Source organism: Hydra vulgaris, chromosome 15, assembly GCF_038396675.1.
Source record: "Hydra vulgaris chromosome 15, alternate assembly HydraT2T_AEP".
Lineage (NCBI taxonomy): Eukaryota > Metazoa > Cnidaria > Hydrozoa > Anthoathecata > Hydridae > Hydra > Hydra vulgaris.
The window spans coordinates 37454414-37475409 of NC_088934.1; the positions used below are offsets into that span (position 1 = coordinate 37454414).

Here is a 20996-nt window from a genome sequence, read left to right on the forward strand (position 1 = left end):
TTGCCGTGACTTGCAAAACCCACTAATTTTTAGAAAAGCATTACCTGGACTTTAGTCATGTTGGTTACATTTCCAGTAATAATCTAGATAATTTAAAATCAGCCAAAGTTCACCAAGTCTTTTTTAAAAAAGTATTTGTTATAATGTTTCCAACGACTGCTTTGTATCATTTCTTCAATTATTTTTGAAAATGTTTGAAACGGTGGTTTTATACCATTTGTGATTTCATGATGTTAAATACACAGTTATAAAAAAGACAATTTGAGTTTCAGAGAAAAAAATCTTTAAGTTTTTTTAACTAATTGTTGTAAACCTTATTAAATCACACTCTAAATCTTGTAGGAGTCCATTCAGCAAAAGTTTTCCCATTTAGGATTACATTTTTTGGAAAGGTTCAAAAAATATTCAATTTCTTCTTAAGTTCTACTACCAGATGGGACAAACTGATGAAAACACTTGAAGTCACCCTAAAAAGTCAAAGTGAAACACGCTGGTCTGCCAAAAAGGAGGCTATCCATTCACTAAATAATCAAATCACAAATGTTTGCAATGTTTTACAAGAAATTAGTAATGATTCTCTGCTAAATGCTGAAACAAGGTCCGGAGCTAGAGAGATTTTAATTCAAGTTGATTTTGAGTTTATTTGCTGGCTTGACCTTTGGAACATGATACTTACATTAATTGACAGAGAGAATCGCAGCTTACAATCAAAAAATATGACAGTTAATATTGCATCAAAAAAAATTGATGGTCTGATTGCTTCTATACAAAACCTTCGAGACAGGGGCATTCATAACAGCATGAAAAAAGCTGAAATAATATCAAAAGATCTTGACATTAAAGCTAGCTTTCCAATCAAAAGAAAACGAAAAGCAAAAAAGATGTTTGATGATGAAACAAGGGAAGAAAGTTCACACATACCTCCAGAAAAAGATTTTGAAATTAATTGTAATATAGTTTTTGACAGTATAATTACACAATTACACTGGAGATTTGAAACAATGGCTGAGATTTCATCAGATTTTGAGTTTCTAAATGGTAACTCTCTTGCAAGTATGTCAGTTGAAGATCTGAAGAAATGTGGAGATGTCAAAAATATGTCAAAAATATGTTCGTGATCTTAATGCTAATGAATTTCTATCTGAAATTGAAAGCTTTAAGTTTTAAGCACTAAAACATAGCAGTAAACATAGTTGGACATGCCCTTGCAGCCAACCTTCAACTATTGTCACATTGTCATGTTGCTTCTCTTTCTCTTTTTTATAAATACTTTAATGAGTGCTGGTCTAAAGAACTAGCATTTCTTATGCCGCCTACTATTAGTATTAATATTTTTTTAACATGCAATGGGTGGAGTTGGGCATATATTTTTAAGATCAGTATCCTGTTCCACAATATTCCAGTGCTTTTTTATTATTTTATTGATAAGTTTTCCAACTTTTCCAAATGTTGTTACTATCGGTAAAATTTTTTCTTTTTCTTCATTATACATACATATTTATATTTCAAGTGTCCTGATTTCAGATTTAAAAAATGCAAATTCATTGAAAATCTAGCAATTTATGCACACCTGTTCTTTGACTGAGGCATACCCTTTCATTGAAATTGCTCTTAGAATCTTTCTCACACTACCGTCACTGTGGCATCATGTAAACATATCTTTAGCAAACTTAAGCTTTTGAAAAATTATCTAAGATCCTCCATGGGTCAAGAACGTTTGACTAATGTTGCCATTTTGTCAATTGAAAATCCCCTGGCAAAATCTCTGTGTTACAATGAAATTATTAATAACTTTGCATCATTGAAAGCTAGAAAAATAAATTTTGTTTGAATGTGTCTAATTTTAATATTTATTAAAAAAACTAATGCCAGGTAATTTTTTCAATGACTTTCAACCACAAAGCACGATTTAAAGTTGATTTTAAATGTGCTTTAAGTAGGTTTATCAAAATTTGAATCAAATTAAACATTAAAAAATTATTGAATTTGAGGCGGCATTTTTTCTCCTTGCCCGAAAGGATTTTACTACCATGATCTCACTACGGCCCTGCCTTTATTATCTTATTTGTTTGATGTTCAGTATACTGTTATATGTTTTTGAACTAGATAAAATGGTTTTTAAAACATAAATTACTGCAGGCTATAGATGAATCTAATTTTAGTTTACTTCTTAGGAAATTTTATATAATTTACTTAGTTTATTGTATTGCTAATTTTTTTATTACTAAAAAAAGAATTTTTTTACAACAAAAAAGTGTAAAATGCATAACATCCCAGCTAATACAATACGTTGGGCTAACATTGGAAATTTGTTTTTTTTAGCATCTTTATTTCCAACAAGGCTGCAAGCGACTACTGTTACAGAAAAGATGAAATTTATAGAGCAAGATAACGAATAACAGAAAAATTAATAGATTGTGAATTATATGAATCAGGAAAACAAGATGAAGCAAGTGAAAAAAAAAGTTTAAGGAAAAAAACTAGACAAATAAGAATTTTGCGAGCACTTAGGAACAGTCGTAGTAAAAAAATTAGACTTTATTGAATGATGAGTAACACAAGAATGAATTTTTGTAGATGGCATAAGTGACGCTAGGTCTTTAGAGCAGTGTCCATTGTAGTATTTATAAAAAATAGAAAGAGAAGCAACATTACGATAATGTTATAATGGTTGGAGGTTGGCTGTAAAAGCAGCTCCTTGTTTGCTGCAAGAGCAGGTCAAGGTGCAAAAACAATTCATTTTTGCATCTTGTCTCAAAGAGGAAGACATCACTAGAAGATCCACCCAAGATATGGCGAAAGTGTTCTATACAAGGATGGATTTAGGATTTATAGATATAAGATATTTATAGATATTTATAGAGATGTTTGCATTGATGTATGCTTATAAATTTAAAAACATATCATAAGTTGACAATATATTCAAAGGCTGAATTTTAGCACAATTGTTATAAGCAAAAGGTCTTTGCACACAATTAATTTGGCATTTATACTTCAAGGGTTGTTTATTGTAAACATTTTTTTTCTATGTTCTATTTATTTTTTTGTTTAAAGCTAATTTAAAAAAAGGCTCATAAGTTTAGAAGCTTTAATACAATATAATAAGTTTTGACACTTCTGTTCTGAACAAAAATAAATTATTTAACATCATATGAATATATGATGTTAAATATCAATTAGTTTTTTAACCTCTTATTCTTTACATAAAAATTGGCTTAAATGTTGAAATAAACACAGACCAATAATGATAGTGCTTTAGCTCATTCACCTAATTAAAAAACTCAAAAAACCATATTGCATATTTAAAGCACATTATTACTGAGTGCAAGGAATCTCAAAATTAAACGCAAAATAAAGCAGATTTACTTAAGAACATTAAAATCTATCAACATTTACCCAAAAACTACCCTTAAAAATAACATAGAACTTCAAAAACATACATCTACAAAATTTTTGTAAAAAATCAGCAAAGAACAATATGTAACCCAACCAATCTGCAAATGTATCAAATAGCAAGAGAAAATATTAACTTTAGGACTAAAATAGTCAGTGCATACATTAGTTTAAAAATAATTTCATAACAAGAACATTATTTCTTATAACAGATTATAAGCATAAGTTTAAGTGATCAATTTGATAAATATAAACTGATAAAAGTTTGCCTTAATTTACATAAATAGGAATATTTGTAGGTATTGTTATATACTAGATAATAATTTATATTAAAAACTAACCTTCATATGTCTCTTTTTTAAATATGTTGTGTTGATATATTTGCCCTGGCTTATAGTTTATGACTAAAAATTTAAACATCAATTCTTGAGGTTTAACTATCTAATCATTTCTAAAAGCATCAAGGGTAAACAGTCTAACTCACCATACCTAATCAAAATAAAAGGACATTATTAATTTGCATCTTTTTAATTTTAAGAATAATTTTTATTTAAACAAAGAAACAATCTTTTGCTTGAAATGCAATGTATAAATATCGAAAAAGAAATTAAAATGAAATAATATCAATAAGAAATTATGCAAGTCTATTTTTTATCAGATAACTTATAGTGCAAAAATAATTTTTATGGAAGATTTTATACCTTTTTGTCGCACTGTAACTATTACCCTCAGCTAAAATAACAAATAAGTAAATAATTCTAAACTATATACAATAAGTTTTTTTATTTATTTAATCTAATAAACTCTAACTGTAACTAAAACTCTCAGCTAGAATACCAAATATATAAATAATTCTAAACGATAACTAAAAAATAAAAAAATATAAACAATTAAAAAAAAAATTCAAACGCCAAATAATCTATAATATAACATTGAAATAATAACAAAGTCACAAAAAATTATCTCAATAATAACAATGTTGTTGTTGTTGTTGCTGAATTATGACGATACTCGATTTCCCGGTTTTCGCTTTTAAACTTTTCGCTTTGACGTCCCACTACCCTTAAAAACTAAGAAATAGTGTATTTTGCAGAATACAGAACCGTAAGTAACAATACTAACAATAGGCGTAACTATGCGCACTAATAATATTCATTAGCGTATTCATATTTAGAATGTCGATTTATTAGTTATGTTTTAAAAGAACGCGTTCTCAAAATGCATGCAGTCATCGGAGAAGATCTCTTAAGTGAGTTGAGACTTTTTTCCTTATGAAATTTAATTATTAGTTTAGATATATCGCATAAAGAATCATACTAAGATAAATAATCATTGTTAAGATCATATTATAATTGAAGTAAGTATATAAAATAGTTGTATATACATTTTTATTAGATAAAGTAGAAAGGATTTAAATTTTTATTAGATGAAGTAGCAAGGATTTTAAGTAGAAAGGATTTTAATTTTTTAAATCGTTTATATTTTGTTTGTTTTAGCTTTTCTTTTAGCAGTTTTATTATTTTATTTTTTAGAAGGAAAATAGGGGTATGGATAATATTTTATTTGCTCGGCAAGCAGTAAATAATTCGAACCCAAATGAAGAGAGCTTGGTTAGGCGAGTTGAAAATAATCGTCGCAGAAATGAAAGAAATAGGCTTAGGCGAGATGAAATTAATAATCGACAAAATGCTAGAAATGCTGCTGGGCAAGCAGGAAATAATTCAAACCCAAATGAAAAGAGTTTGGTTAGGCGAGTTGAAAATAATCGTTGCAGAAATGAAAGAGATAGGCTTAGGCGAGATGAAATAAATTATCAACAAATGCGTGAATACGAAAGAATGCATTGTATAGCAAGAAGTAATACTATTCCAGATTGTAATTATTTAGGAGAAATGAATTATATTTGTCAACATTGTGGTGCTAAGAAATTTCTTGATGAAACATACTTTTTATGTTGCCGTAATGGAAAGGTAGTTTTCTTGCAACCTTCATCATTTCCACAAGATTTAGAAGATTTATTTAAAGGAAACTATGCAGATAGAAATGCCAATCTGAATTTATTAAAATATATTAGACATTATAATGCCTGTCTTTCTTTTGCTTCATTTGAAGCTAATGTTGTTAAACCCATTCAATCGTGGGCCGCCATGTTTTAGAATATGTGGTCAAGTTTTTCATCGTATTGGTAATTTAAGACCAAATCAAGATGTTTCGCCGACATATTATCAACTATACATCTATGATGCACTTGCAGCAGTAAATTTTAGAATGCAACAACGTGGTAATGATCTTCGCATAAGTGATTTAATGTTTCGATTACAAACTATTATTAGTGAAGAAAACCCATTTGCTTTTGCATTTAAAAACATGGCTGAAGTGGAAGATGAAGAAATTCGTCGAGCAGCTCTAGAAGGTCACTCAGTGTCAGTTGTAAAAATGTCTTTGATAAACGTCGCTATAATCTTCCTTCACATAATGAAGTTGCAGTTGTATTTGTTGGTGAAGATGGTGCACCACCTGCTTCTAGGGAAGTTGTCATTTACCCAAGAGGTCATCCTCTTAAAACTATATCAAGTATGTCTGCCAACATAGATCCTATGGTATATCTTCTATTTTTTCCGAGGGGTAATGCTGGATGGCATAATCAGTTGGTTCACAACCCTGAACGTGCTACATTGGTTAGAAATCATGTTACATTATCTCAGTATTACAATTATAAACTTTCAGTTAGACAATTTTTTTCTTCACTCTTTTATGGCAAAAAACTGTTTCAGCAATATGCTTTTGATGTGTATGTTATAATTGAAGGCCAGCGCCTTGGTTTCATCAGAAATAACCAAAACAAACTGAGAAGCGAGCAGTACGATGTCTTACACAAATATGTAAACAACCTTGAAAATGATCATAATGTTAGACCAGGGCGTGTTGTAGTTTTGCCATCAACTTATGTAGGAAGTCCTAAAGCTTTAAAGGTAAACTTTGAAGATGCTATGGCTATAATTAAAAAGTAAACCAGATCTTTTTATTACTTTCACTTGCAACCCAAAATGGCGCAAGATAACTGAAAATTTATATTCAGGTCAGACAGCAAATGATAGACCTGACTTGGTTATTCAAGTATTTAAACTCAAATTAAATAACCTTCTCAATGACATTTTTAAGCACGGTGTATTAGGGAAAGTTGTAACACATGTTCTGGTTATTGAGTTTCAAAAGTGTGGTTTGCCACATGTTCATATTTTACTTCACTTTGCAAATGATGATAAGCTTGAAACAGCTCATGATATCAATAATTTAATATTTGCAGAAATTCCAAATCCGATTGTTAATCGAGACCTTTATGACATTGTTGAAACTTGCGTGATTCACAGTCCATGTGGCATACTGAATCCAAATTCTCCCTGCATGAAAGATGGGATGTGCAGCAAAAACTATCCTAAAGAATTTAATGCTAACACAGTAGCAGTTCATTATGGTTATCCACGCTTTAGTCGTCGTGATATTGGTTTGGTTATCAATATTAAAGGTAACAATGTAGATAATCGCTGGGTGGTACCTTACAATCCATCGTTATCAAAAAAATATCAAGCTCACATTAATGTTGAAGCTTACATGTCTGTTAAGGCTGTTAAATATTTATACAAATATATATTCAAGGGTCACGACTGTGCCAATATTTTAGTAAATGAAAAAATTAATCATGATGAAGTAAACACTTTTTTAGATTGTCGTTATATAAGTGCACCTGAAGCATTGTGGCAAATTTTTGAGTATCCAATAAGTCATATGTCACATACCATTATACGCCTTAAAATTCATCTACCTAAAAATCAATTGTATTTTAGAGAAGGAGCAGAACAAATGGCTTTAGATCGTGCAGCTCAACGTGATACACACCTAACGGCATGGTTTAAGTTGAATACTGAAAATGAAAGAGCACATTGCTATTCGTATGTACACATTCCTTATCACTTTATATTTGATGATAAACATTGTAAATGGAAGGTTAGACAAAGGGGTGGTAATAAGGTGATATTAAGAATGTATAAAGTTAATCCAACTGGAGAATTATTTTTTCTTAGACTGTTACTTTTGCATGCAAAAGGTGCAACATCTTGGGAGGATGTGCGTACTGTTAATGGTATTGTCCTTGAAACATTTCGAGAAGCATTTATTTTAAAAGGTTTGTTGCAAGATGACACTGAATGGCAGAATATACTTTCTGAGGCGGTTTTAACATGTATGCCAAAGCAAATTAGACAGTTGTTTTCAATTATTTTGACCTTTTGTGAAACTGACAATCCTTTGCATCTCTGGAATACATACAAAGTTTTTATGATGGAAGATTTCATTCACTGCTCAGCCCCATTTCTAATAGCTGAACAAGATACTCTTCATTAAATTGAAAAGATTATAAATCAAAGTGGTAAAACGCTGGCTGATTACAATCTGCCTTTCATTGATGAGTTTATGCATCTAAATTTAGAAAATTTTGATGAAAGCGTTCAACAATCTATTGACGAAGTCAACCGAATGAGACTGTTGCTTAATGTCAATTAATTAAATGTATGTAATGTTATCCTTGCTGCACTGAATGAGCAACCAAGTGTAGAAAATCAACATTCTAAGTTGTTTTCATGGATGGACCAGCTGGTAGTGGAAAAACCTTTACTTATAATTATTTGATAGCTGAAACCATAAGTAGGGGATTTAAATCTGCTACAGCTGCATGGACTGGCATAGCAGCAACTCTTCTTACAAATGGATCTACATTGCATGACTTATTTAAACTTCCTGTTCCAATATTGGATAATAGTTCATGTAATATAACTCCTAACTTTATACACGGGCATTTTTTAAGACAAGTTGGTTTGTTTTTGCTTGATGAAACATCCATGATACCTAAACATGCCTTAAATGCAATTGATAGGTTGTTAAAAGATATTTGCAACAACAATTTTTCGTTCAGAGGAAAAATCATTCTTTTTGGTGATGACTTTGTGATGAACCCAATAAAAATATAAACCTCTTGATAAAGGCTTTATTCAACAATAATGTACTAATCTAAAGATATAAGAGTTTAAATATATACATAACACAAATAGTTCAAAAACAATAATATAAATACTAGGAATCACAACAATCTTCCCATCTATATAGAAAAGATGACTAATTTCATCAGTTTAGTATAAAGTCATCAAATTTTACAGGAACTTTACAAGTTCTTGTAGAACGTCGCAAAATGTCTTTAGATGACTCATTTATTGGTTTATTTACTTCAACATTTATTTCAGATGTAATTTTTGGTGATGGATTTTTTGTATTTACATTAAATACTTGAGCAGTTACATTACCATGAGATTTCGGTGATGGGCTTCTATTTACATTAAATACTTCCGCAGTTACATTATCATTAGATTCAATAATTCTATTCTCATTGATATTATAAGACTTTTCTTGTGGGGCAGAATATGGTGCAAGATCTTGAAGTGAAACAGTTGATTCTCGCCCATCCGGGTAACGAATACTTGCATATGTTGGGTTTACATCCACTAATTCGACTTTATCAACAAGATTATTGTTTTTGTTTGTTCACACGAAACATCTAAGAAAAATGGGACCAGGAGTTAACCATGAGGGTAATGAACTTCCACATGATGAACGTCGAGGGAAACTGAATAATCTCTCATGGGGTGTACAATTAGTTGCAGTTGATAATAACGAACGGAGTGAGTGAAGGGCATCGGATAGAACAACTTCCCAATTTCTAACATCTAGGTTGTGGGTTTTTAGTGCCAAACAAATATTTCTCCATATCAAACCATTATATCTATCAACTTGTCCATTACTGATAGGATGATATGGAGTAGAATTACTTGTTGCAATTCCTTTCTGAGTCAAGTAAGATTTTAGTTCATTAGATATAAATGATGAGTCTCTGTCAGAATGAATTTAAGTTGGAAAACCACAAAAAGAGAATATTTTGTCTAAACATTTCACAACGGTTGTTGAACTGATATCTGGACACGGGATAGCAAATGGATACCGAGAATATTCATCAATAGCTGTAAATAAATACTTATTTCTAGAATTAGATGGCAGTGGTCCTTTAAAATCTATACTTAGACGATCCATTGGACGTATGGATTTGATTAACTCACTGACATTCGCAGATCGATAAAACTTTGGTTTTAATTCTGAACAAATATGGCAGTTAGAACAAACTTTCTTGAACTCCTCCGTGGAAAAAGGTAAGTTCTTAGATTTAACAAAGTGAAGCATACGAGTGACTCCTGGATGACATAAACAGTTATGCATATCGCTTAGATTTATTTGAGGTTGAGTTGTGGCACAAAAGACACGCGTAAGTGCATCAGGGACTACATTATCACTTCCAGGACGATACGATATAGTATAGCTAAACTCTGCTAACTCCATCCTCCAGCACTGAATCTTACTATTTTTTATCTTTGTTTTCTTTCGGTTATCAAACATAAAAGCTACATAGCGCTGATCAGTGATTAACTGGAATTGATTTCGTAACAATAAATGTCGCCATTTTTGAACAGCTTCAATAATAGCTACTGCTTCTTTTTCTACTGCTGGATAATTAATTTCACTTTTGTTTAATGTCCGAGACATGAAAGCAACTGGAAGACCATTTTGATTCAAGGTAGATGATACAGCTACATCGGATGCATCACATTCAACAACAAAAGGTAAGCTCTCATCAATAGAACTCAAAGTGGAAGAGTGAAGTTCCCTTTTAAGTAATTGAAATGCTTCAAATGCTTCACTATCGATTGGAAAGGATTTAACATTAATTAAAGGGCGAACTTTATTAGCAAAAGAAGGGATCCATTTTGAGTAATAAGAAAACATACCCAAAGTTCAACGAAGTGATAAAACATCAGAAGGAGGAGGTAGTAAATCTAAAGGACGTAATCGTTCGGTATCTGGTTTTATATTGTTATGACTAATGGAATAACCAAGAATATTTATCAAAGAAACTGAAATGACAGATTTTGATTCATTTAATGTTAAGCCCCAAAGTTGTGAGGCGCTTTGAAACTGTAGACAATTTTCATCATGATATACCTGATCATAGCCACCAATGGTTATATTGTCAAGGTACGGAAAAGTGTCATGTAACTTTTCTTCTTCAACAAATTTGTCCATAGATCTTTGGAACATAGACACACCATTAGTAACTCCAAATGGAATCCTGCAAAATTGGAACAATTTTCCATTTGCCTCAAATGCTGTATACTTTTTATCTGAAATCCTTGTAAACAAGGAAGGTATTTTTATTTTTGCCTTTTGCAGTGCACATTATTATGTGTTATTTTTCCTTGTAACTATTCTTTTTCTCCACCAAATGGAAAAATAAGATTTTTGTGTTGCTTTTGGAAGTCATAGCCAAGTATGATATCGCTACAAAGATTTTCCAAGATACCAAATTGAACATTATTATACAGTAAACCATTTAGTTCGAGGTTAACTGAACAACAACCCACTAATCCTGACTCCATTGTTGTGAGGGCCATCGAAATTTTTCTATTACTGGGTAACGTTTTTATTTTCAAAGTATCAATAATTTTTTTGCTTATAAAATTATCTGAACTACAAGAATCAATTAGTGCTGTTAATGATTCACCATTAATTTTGACAACAACAGATGCATGAAAAAGGCTCTCAGGACAACCACTTGAAACAGTACACAAACTTGGTTTATGCACTGCAGCTGTAACACTGTGGGTCTTTTTGATTGGCCAGCCAAGACAAACTTTGGAGAAATGTCCTTTTTTTCCACATTTAAAACATGTAACATTTTGAGCCGGACAATTTTTCCGAGCAGAGGTTCGATTAAGTTGGTTGTGAGGTTGATTACCACAATAAATACAAGTTGTTTGTGGATGAACAGGCATTGCAATGAGTGCTGCTGAAGATTCTTCTGGTAACTTTATAGTAGCAACAATATTTGAACTGGTTGATGATGAGAGGGGTTTCTGTATATAAGACTCAGAGTTCCTCTGAGCAATGTCAAGAGAGCGAGCTTAGTTAAATGCTGATTGTAAATTCAATGTTGAATTTTCAAGAAGGCGTTGGCAAATGTAATTTGAAGTTATTCCAGAAATAAAAGCATCTCTTATTTGTTCCTCTCAATTTTGTTCAGCTGAAACATCTTTATAGTTACAGTTTTTGCTAAGTTTGCGTAGTTCCTGAAGAAAGTCTTCAAGAGATTCACCTGATGTTTGATGTCTTATAAGTAATTGATGCCTTGCAAAAATTTTATTAGGGGTTTTTATATATAAGTTTTCCAGTGTTTCAATGATGCTCTCATAGGAATCACACTCTTTAATGTAATCATAAACATTTGATGATACAAAATTAATGATGGAGCGAAGTTTATCTGGAGCATCTTCTCCACAATCCTCTATGAAATTCTCAATTGTTTGTTTCCAATGCTTCCATTCTTTCGAAGCAGTTGATGCATTATGGTCAAGATCAAGCCTCATTGGTTTTAAGATCTTTGACATTTTATATATATATATATATATTATTTATATTGAATAAATTGTGATGAACCCAATAAAAACATAAACCTCTTGATAAAGGCTTTATTCAACAATAATGTACTAATCTAAAGATATAAGAGTTTAAATATATACATAACGCAAATAGTTTAAAAACAATAATATAAACACTAGGAATCACAACAGACTTCAGGCATATTCTGCCTGTTGTGAAAAGAGGACAACCAGCTGAAATAGTAGAATCGTGTATAAAATGTTCTTTGCATTGGCAATGGGTGCAGAAGTTTGCATTAACTGAAAATATGAGAGTGCAAAATGGGGAAGGTGAATTTTCTCAATGGCTACTAAAACTTGGGAATGGAACTATACCTGTCAAAGAGGAAGATCCTTTTAAAGGATGGATTGAAATACCAAATCTGTGCATTATTAGAGAAAATGAATCGATTGTTGAAAAGATTTTTGGAGATGCTGATCAAAATGATTATTCTAAACGCGTGGTTTTAACACCAACTAATGTTGATTTATTATCAATCAATGAAGAAGTGCTTGAATGTTGACGGGTGAGGTCAAAATTAATTTAAGTGCTGATCAAATTGATACTGATGACCTTAATGAAAGAAATAACTTTCCTGTTTAGTTTTAGAACAGCTTAACTACTTCAGGTATGCCACCTCATTGTATAAAATTGAAAATTGGTTGTGTAATTATGCTACTTAGAAATTTAGACCTCAAAGCTGGGCTATGCAATGGTATTCGAATGAAAGTTTGTGCTCTTCAAAATAATTATATTGATACAGAGGTTTTGACAGGTGTTTCCGGTCGTAAACGGGTTTTTGTTCCTCGAATTCAGTTGGCTTCATCAGATTCTAATTTACCTTTTGTTCTGAAACGTCTTCAGTTTCCTATCAGATTGGCTTATTCAATGACAATTAATAAAAGTCAAGGTCAAACATCTGATAGAGTTGGGGTATATCTCAAAAAACCGTGTTTCTCTCATGGTCAACTATATGTTGCATGTTCAAGAACTAGAGCATTTAATAGTTTGTTTTTCAAAACTGATAAACATCTCATTCAAGGTATGGTAGGTGGAAAGTGTTACACAAATAATGTTATATTTTCTAATGTTCTTATTTTATAGTCTTTAGATTTTCATTTCGAAAATTTACTGCTTGTAGGTTGTGAGCACATTTTGTATGTATAACTTTATTTATTATTTTAATATTTTTTTTCATAGTTTTTGATAAATATATCTGTCATTTAATATTGCTATAAAATGTGTTTATATGTGTTATATAAAACCATATTTGTTTATAGTTGTATATATGTTAAAATTATGTTGTTTCCGTATTTTCAAAGTGGTGCGACTTAGCATTATGTTGAGCAAGATTGATAACCTTGTTAGCCGAGCGGTGTACTTATAGCAGAGGTGTGACTTGGCAGCATTTAGTGCCAGGCGTTATTACTGCTTTAGAGCTAGGTTGTGTTGTCTAGCCTTTTTTTAATTATTCTGGAAACACATAATATCTGTTAATGTTTAGCATAATGTGTATGAGAGAGTATTGACCTTGATCTTTAAATCTAGGGCGTTTTAATGTCCTAAATTTGAAGTAATTTAATAACTAATATTGAATATAAAAGCAAATATACTTTTATGTATTTATATGTTTAGTAAAAAGATAAATATAGTTAACTTAAAATTGGTTTTCTAATTTTGTCTTTCATACTTTAATCTGTTAGTTATTTTCGCTGGATTTTAGGATCAAGGGTGTAAATATTCTATTGTTATGTGTTATTGTTGTGATGTTTTGTGTTGATAGACTGCTTGGCTTACCTTCATGTTGGTGTCTATTGTTAAAAATGAATAATTGGTAGTTTCATTATTGGAACTTACTGCTTTTATTTATTTACTAAAAGCCAAAACAACATTTTGCTAAAAATGCTTGCTAAAAATGCAATTTATATCTTAATTTGATTTTTATTTTTTTTTAGTATTGTTAATCCTTTTGTACTTGGAAACAGATTTTATAGTTACATTTTCGATAAATGTTTGTATTAACTGCCATGTCAACATAGGTTACTATAAATAGGCAAATCGATTTTGAGTTTTTATGTGGTATTTTTAATTTATTTTTTTGCAATTATGGTATCATAATTCCATTTTTTTTTCTTTAGGATTTACGATTGACGCATTTATATGATCTATAAAAAAATATCCTTTTATAGTAAATTTGTGTCCGTTAAAATGATATAAATATATGCAATTAGTTCAATTTTTTTTTTAAATTTCTCTATTTTATACCTAGTAATTTGTTGTATGTAACTTAAGGGATATTTTTAAAGAGGGGTCGCAACTAAAAACAAACTAAAAACCTTTAAATACATGGAGAATATTGTAGTTTTGCGCATTTGTCAAATACCAAGTTACTTAAATTTTACAACAGGTTTAACTAATTAATTAGCTTAGTTTGCATTTGCAACAATTTTGAGGAAAGAAAAAATTCTTATATATGTTAAATTCTTATATATATTAAAAAGAAAAACTTCTTTAAAATGTAAATCATTGTTTTACATTTTATTTTTTTGGTAAAAGGTCTTCATCAAAAACTTGATTACTCTTAATAAAAATAATTTTATTCTCCTGGTCACCATTAAGGCAAAAACGAGGAAGGGAGGTCCTTTATTAGTGTCAAAATATTTACAAGAATTAAATTCCAAGTAACAAAAAGAATTTTTAGTAAATGGTAGCAAATTACCGTATACTAAAGAAGTAAGTTTTGTTCCATTTTGTTGTAATTAAATGTTATAAATTGCAGTTTGTATAAGTTTGTTGATTTAAATAAATTTAACAATATCAAAACGGTTTAGATGAAAATTTTTGTAAATTAATTCAATCCAGAAAGATTAAATATTTATTTTAATATTGAAGTAATTAAAGAGGTTTAAGAAAGAATCTGCTTCAATATTTGTTTGCTTTTCTGTTTAGATGACAACAGTATTATTGGAGAAAGTAAGTTAAAAAGCATTTTTACTTTTTAAAAAGGAAAATATTTTTTTTTTATTATTTTACTTTTTAATTTATTATATTTTTTTATTATTATTTTATTATATAATTTATAATATATATTTATATAATAATATAATAATTTTTTATATTACTTTTTAATATTCCTGTTTTTTTTGAAGTAGGTTTAAAATTTCAGGTTTTTAAAATCTTATATATTATATCTTAAATATTTTTAATTACTTAAAAAATATATCTATGTTAAATTACACCAGGTTGTAGAAAATAGTTATAGTTTAATGATAAGGTTGTAGACTGTTAGAGCAGATTAAATAGATCAAAGATCTATTTAATATATTTAATAACCTACTACCAAAGTGAAAATTTATTATCAGTTGTTTGTTTTTCTGTTTAGTTGACAACAATGAAGAGAGAGGTAGTAAGTTTAAAAGGATTTTTAATTTTTTATAAAGTAACTAAAACGTTTTTTAAAAATTTGTTGCTGACTTTAAAGTAAAACAGTTGTTTTTTATAATTTTATACAATAAGCCCAAGAACTTAGTTCCTACTTAAAATTATATCGTCTTAAAATTATAAAGAGAAGAAATTTAAAATTCCCATTAAGACAGCTATTTATTAATTTACATCAAGTTAGTTTAATTAGGATTTATTTTCTTTAGTTGATCAAGAGAGAGCTAATAAAGGTATTAGGTACATTAGTTAAGTGAATTTATTTTAAAAAAGTCAAGTAGATATTTTAACGTCTATACATTTAAGTGCTTTTATTGTTTAGACACAGAATTGAAGACTGAAATAAGTCAGTGTTTTTGCTATTGAATGTTTGTTAATAGGAATTTGTTTATTTGTACTGTAACTGGAATTTTAAAACTTCAAGTACTTAAGCTTTATTTTCTTTTTTCTTTTAGGAGAGTTGGAAAAATAACTAAGTATAAATTATATGATTAGTATAGTTAAATAAATAAAGCATTTATATCTGTACCTCAAAAGTCCAAGTCAGTTGTCACATTTTAGAAGTTGTCCAGGAGAGAGTAAATAGTAAAATAATTAGTCTTCATTGGCTTATTCTTGAAGGTTAAATTTATGTTATTTTTTTTGTTTTATTTAATTTGTCTTTAGGCACATGAAATATAATTTTGACAAAAATAAAAAGTTAAATAAAAAAAGTGAAAAGTCATTTCTGAACTACAGACGTTTTTCCTTTGAACATTGTGGAGACACCAGACCCTTTATATTGACCAAACTTTGTTTCACATTGTTGTAGGAAAACAGTCTTTATACCTATGTAGATACTGAAAAAACTAAAAAGGTCTCATACATAACTCATTTTCAAAAAAAACTGGATAACCGACCTTTGTCTTCTGAGGTACAGATATTAAAATTTAAAGTTTATTTTAGTTTATAGTTTTGGTTTAGTTTATGGATAATTTTAGTTTAGTTTTTGTTAGTTTTAGCTTCCGTAACCTTTTTTCTTACTTTAGACAACTTTATGGAAGAAATGAGGGCAATAGGTAAAAAAAATTATAATTATATATTTATTTATATGTAAATATTGTTCTATCAATTATTCTGAGGTATATTTTTTGTCTTTAGTGTCTGGTAGAAGCATAACTGGTAGGGCTGTGTTTTAAGTTTTATATATTTTTTATGGAGAAATATGTGGAATAGGTGAAAGAATATAAATATGACATTTTAAAACTGTTTGCATTTTACTAATATTTTTATTAAAATTAAATTTTTCACAAGTTTAACCCTTTTTAATTTACTTTTTTATTATTATTATTTTTATTATCATTATATTTAGCATCCTCTTCATCTTGTAAAAATGGTGAGGTTATGCTTTATATTTTGATTAAAAAAAGTTGTAAATATTTTTAATTTTTGTTATACCCTTCTATTTGTAATTTTATAGTTGTTAACATTTGAGCAATACCAAAGATATTGCTCCCAACACCCAGGGCCTCTCTCGGAGAGGTCCTTCAATAAGTGGCGAAGTAATGGCAGTATGAATGAGCCATCCTTTAAATGGAGGGCTCATCCATATCGGGGTGCTGGAAGACACCGAAGAAAAAACAGCGACCAAAATGTTGTAAATGTCTTCTATCAGTGGAGATATTTATAACTTTTTTGTTCAGTGATTTTTTTTTTTTTTTTAATTTTGTAATTTTTTTTCTTAATTTGTAATTTTTTTTTATAATATATTGTTGTATATTTGGTTTGTTTTTGTCCTTTTTAATTAAAATTTTATTTGTTTTTCACCAATTAAACTTAAATATAGTTAAATTGATTCAATTACCCAATCATCATAATATGATGCTACATTCTGTTTGTTAAAAATAATTAATTGGTAGTTTAATTTATTGAAAACACTGCTTTTAAAATTTACTATAAGCCAAGACTATTTAGCTATATAAATGCAATTTATTTATATCTATTTGATTTTTTATCTTTAATGTTTTTAGTTTGGCTCCTTGAAGCATTTGTTTTTTAGCTTTTTAATTAAAATATTTTAAATCTATTGTAATGTCTTTTAAATTTAACTAAAGTTTACTAAAAGTCAACGTGAAATAACGTCATAAAACAACACCGACAAGCTGCATCATGACAGCAGTTTAAGTATGACATAAGGCTACCGAAAAGCAGGTAAATTGTTTTCCAGTTTTTTTTTGTTATGTTTTTTTTTCTTTTATGTCTACTTATCTGTTACAATTTTTATTTTAGGTTTGTCATATGACGCATTAATACATTATAAAAGATCAAAGTTTACATATTTTTTACAATTTGTTATACACATTTGATTGTAAATTAACTTTTTTTTGTTTGAAACGTATTTGTACTCAATTGCTTAGTTATTTATAATAAATTTATTTAATTGTGTGCATTTAACGTTTTAAAGACAATTTCCTTTTTTAAAGAAACATGTATCGAGGGGATACCAAAAAATTAATAACTCATGAATAATTTACGTTCACTTCATATTAATCTTATTAATTAATGTTCATGTTATAAAATATATAACAAGAATTTAGCTTTAATTTTTCTTCAATTTAAAGCATGATGAAGTGTTATTATTTTGTGTCAGTAACTAAAAACGTATTGTGTTGAACTTGGTAATGTCTAGGAAAATGGTTCTGCCATACACTGATATGACCTATGTCAGTTGTAATAATAAATAACGTTAAATAATTGGTAAATTAATTTATTTTAATTTTACAGATGGCCTAACTTTTTAATTTGAAGGCGTTTTTCTGACAGGGTATTAGTTAAGGTTTCGCAACTTTAAATTGTGGAAAACAGCTATTATAAATTAAGTAACAGACCGCCCATAACCCGTATTACTGGTTGCTTTTTGCTAGTTTACATAAAAAATACTTTTTAAATAAGAAGTATAAAAATATTGATAAATTCAATATTATATAATAAGCTTACAAAATTTTGACACTTTAAAATTATATATTTAAAACATTTATTTTTGTAAACAAATAATAATAGTTTTAAAGATTTACGGTTTTGCAGATGTGGCTCCGAGAATGAGTCATAGTATTAAAGTAATAGTTCGTTTGATAGTATATTCTTAAAACAATTTATGCTAGAAATCTCAAAACCATACAAATTTCAAATAATACAATTTTTATAACAATTCACCATAACGGACACTTAAACTTAAATGTTCATAAAACGGCTTCAAAACCTGGCCAGTTTTTTGGAACTAAATATTATTTCCGTGGTCAGTAATAAAGAGCGATCGCTCCCACTTCCCGACCAAGCCTAAGACATCCAACAAAAAATTTAGTGTTTAACTAGCAGTGAAACAAAGCCAATTAATAAATGAAGTTCAGGTTGTGGAACTAGTTGCTCAATTAAAGTATTTGGATCTAGATCAATATATATAATTTTTGGATTAATGTAGTTTATGAAGTCTTTCATAGATCATTGATGACTTAACTGATTTATTTTCTAAATACTTATTGTATCAAAATTAATACTGCCAAGAGTTCGTTTTGTTCCTGAATCTAATGTGGATATTCCCTCACGCCATAAACAAGCTCTTTTTCCAGAATCCCCAGATAAGCCAAATAACGCATTTCCACATTTTAGGTCAAAAGCAGCATAAAAACTGACACATTGCAAATTAAACTTTTCTATAATTTGCCTCAAATTAGATTCAGGAATATCTTCAACAATGGCTAGAAATTGTGATCGTTATACGCCACTATTCAAAAACTCATCTGAATCATCATTATTCTTATGATAATCAAAGATATTGATAATCACTTTAAAAAATGAACCACCGCCATCCAATAAAATTCTTATAAAGGCTGAAGTTGGGTCTAACCCATGTAATTTTAAAAAGTCTAGCACAAAATCTGATGTATTTTGAACATATGCAAGACTTCTTAAAATTACATGACCTATATTGTCAACAAACTCACTTCTGTACATAATAGTAATTAGAAATATAATCTTCTAATTCAGAAAGACAACCAAAAATATTAGGCTCTATGGAAAGTTTACTTCCTAAATCTTTGCGTAGACTCAACCTAGATAAACGAACTTTTATAAAAAAGAAAGTAAGAATAATAAAAATTAGGACTTAAAAATCATTAAATACACCTTGGCTATTTTAACTCCCCATTCACCATGAGGCGAATTTCCCTTTTTAAGTCTATAAAGATTTCTTCTGTACCCAGAACAAACAACTGATGATAGCATTTGTTGTTCATCGAATATCCTTGAAAGATAAACAGCTGAATTTGTTCCTCTAAGTTTTATTCATATTTTTTAATGATTTATATCTTTCGCCATACTTTTCCTAGCAACAACAACAAGTAGAATTCATAGTAATTCAAAAAAATTCTTAACTCTAAAAATTATATTAGTTTAGTTAAAATAGGGGGTAAATTAGGTAAAATTTTATCTAATAACTACATTTGTTAAATTAGTTACATTAGTATTAGGTAAAATAAAAATTATAACATTTAATTTCTATTTTATTAAAGTTTTTATTATATAATTATTAAAGATGTATAAACTATGATGCATTATATTAAAAAATAAATGTTATAAAATAAATAATAAAACATCCTTTATAAAAATATTTTTTAGTGATTTCCAGTGATCAAAAAAAAAAATTTTATTCAATTTTTTAAGTTTGAGATTTGGCAAAAAATTAAAAAATTTTATTACAATTTTAGAATATAGTTATATCTAAAATTGTATGATAGCAAAGCATTTTGGTTTCAGGAATAATTTTTCTTGAAACAATATGGATAATACTATTACATAGTAAGGATTTGGTTCGAGTGCCACAACATAAAACCTAGCGGTCTTTGTGGTTCACAGTGTTTATGTCATTCTCTCAACTTTTTTGAAACGCTGCCATAGAAACATGACTTAAATAACCATCAGCTGCTAAAACTACTTGGCCTTCGCAATTTGCATTTTTAAAAAGATTGAACACAGATTTAATTGATTGTACAAGTTGATTCTACTTAACCCAACCAAAAGGAGACACAATGTAGGGTAAGACGGGGCAAAATGAGACAGCGGGGCAAAATGAGACAGATAGCATTTATAATGAACCACGCAATTTATTGCTTTAATGATTTTTAAAACTTTAGTTGTGTACTTAAATTATTTAGTGTTACAAGAAATATCTTGAGTCACTTTGAAATGAATTAGATGAAGAGAGCGTCAACCATTTCATCTCTTGGCTCTATGACAGTTACGAATTTCGATGTGTTGTTGTTTTAATTTTTCTTTGAGTTTTTTTATCATACGGAGTGGAAAAATTTTTATATCTAAAGTTATTGTTTTTTTATAATCTTCATTGCTCTATCAATTCGTGATATTGAGATTTTATTTCTATGACAAAATTGCTCATCCATTTAATAAATATATTGCAGAAAGAGACTTTGTAAGTGGATTTTTAAAGAGACATCCAGTCCTTTCAATCAGAAAGCCTTGAGGGTTGTCTTTAAATTGTGTTTAAAGTTTAAAAAGTTATTCTGTGAACATTTTTTTCAATAATATAGAAGTTGTTATGA

The 20996-nt window shown here is 29.0% G+C and overlaps 3 protein-coding genes across 3 annotated transcripts; 2 read left to right on the forward strand and 1 right to left on the reverse strand.

Annotated features, from left to right (window-relative positions):
- Nucleotides 1-5661: 5661 nt before the first annotated feature.
- LOC136091925 (uncharacterized) lies at nt 5662-7794 on the forward strand. The gene is made up of 3 exons (XM_065819645.1): nt 5662-5806; nt 5875-6365; nt 6556-7794. The coding sequence occupies exons 1-3, from the start codon at nt 5662-5664 to the stop codon at nt 7792-7794; spliced, it is 1875 nt and encodes a 624-aa protein (XP_065675717.1).
- Nucleotides 7795-8571: 777 nt separating this feature from the next.
- On the reverse strand, nt 8572-10275 carry LOC136091926 (uncharacterized). The gene is made up of 3 exons (XM_065819646.1): nt 9394-10275; nt 9042-9285; nt 8572-8954 (listed from the first exon to the last, which is right to left on the reverse strand). The coding sequence occupies exons 1-3, from the start codon at nt 10273-10275 to the stop codon at nt 8572-8574; spliced, it is 1509 nt and encodes a 502-aa protein (XP_065675718.1).
- Nucleotides 10276-12594: 2319 nt separating this feature from the next.
- Nucleotides 12595-13068, forward strand: LOC136091927 (ATP-dependent DNA helicase PIF1-like). The gene has a single exon (XM_065819647.1). The coding sequence runs from the start codon at nt 12595-12597 to the stop codon at nt 13066-13068; it is 474 nt and encodes a 157-aa protein (XP_065675719.1).
- Nucleotides 13069-20996: the final 7928 nt, after the last annotated feature.

What these genes read in the sequence shown, in the direction of transcription:
- LOC136091925 (XM_065819645.1), top strand. Translation starts at nt 5,662, where the DNA reads ATGCAACAACGTGGTAATGATCTTCGCATAAGTGATTTAATGTTTCGA. An exon ending in TCGTCGAGCAGCTCTAGAAG is followed by an intron (nt 5,807 to 5,874) that starts GTCACTCAGTGT and finishes CACATAATGAAG; the next exon opens with TTGCAGTTGTATTTGTTGGT. An exon ending in GAAGTCCTAAAGCTTTAAAG is followed by an intron (nt 6,366 to 6,555) that starts GTAAACTTTGAA and finishes GACATTTTTAAG; the next exon opens with CACGGTGTATTAGGGAAAGT.
- LOC136091926 (XM_065819646.1), bottom strand. Translation starts at nt 10,275, where the DNA reads ATGTTTTCTTATTACTCAAAATGGATCCCTTCTTTTGCTAATAAAGTT. An exon ending in ATATCAGTTCAACAACCGTT is followed by an intron (nt 9,286 to 9,393) that starts GTGAAATGTTTA and finishes TACTTGACTCAG; the next exon opens with AAAGGAATTGCAACAAGTAA. An exon ending in TCGACGTTCATCATGTGGAA is followed by an intron (nt 8,955 to 9,041) that starts GTTCATTACCCT and finishes TTGTTGATAAAG; the next exon opens with TCGAATTAGTGGATGTAAAC.
- LOC136091927 (XM_065819647.1), top strand. Translation starts at nt 12,595, where the DNA reads ATGCCACCTCATTGTATAAAATTGAAAATTGGTTGTGTAATTATGCTA.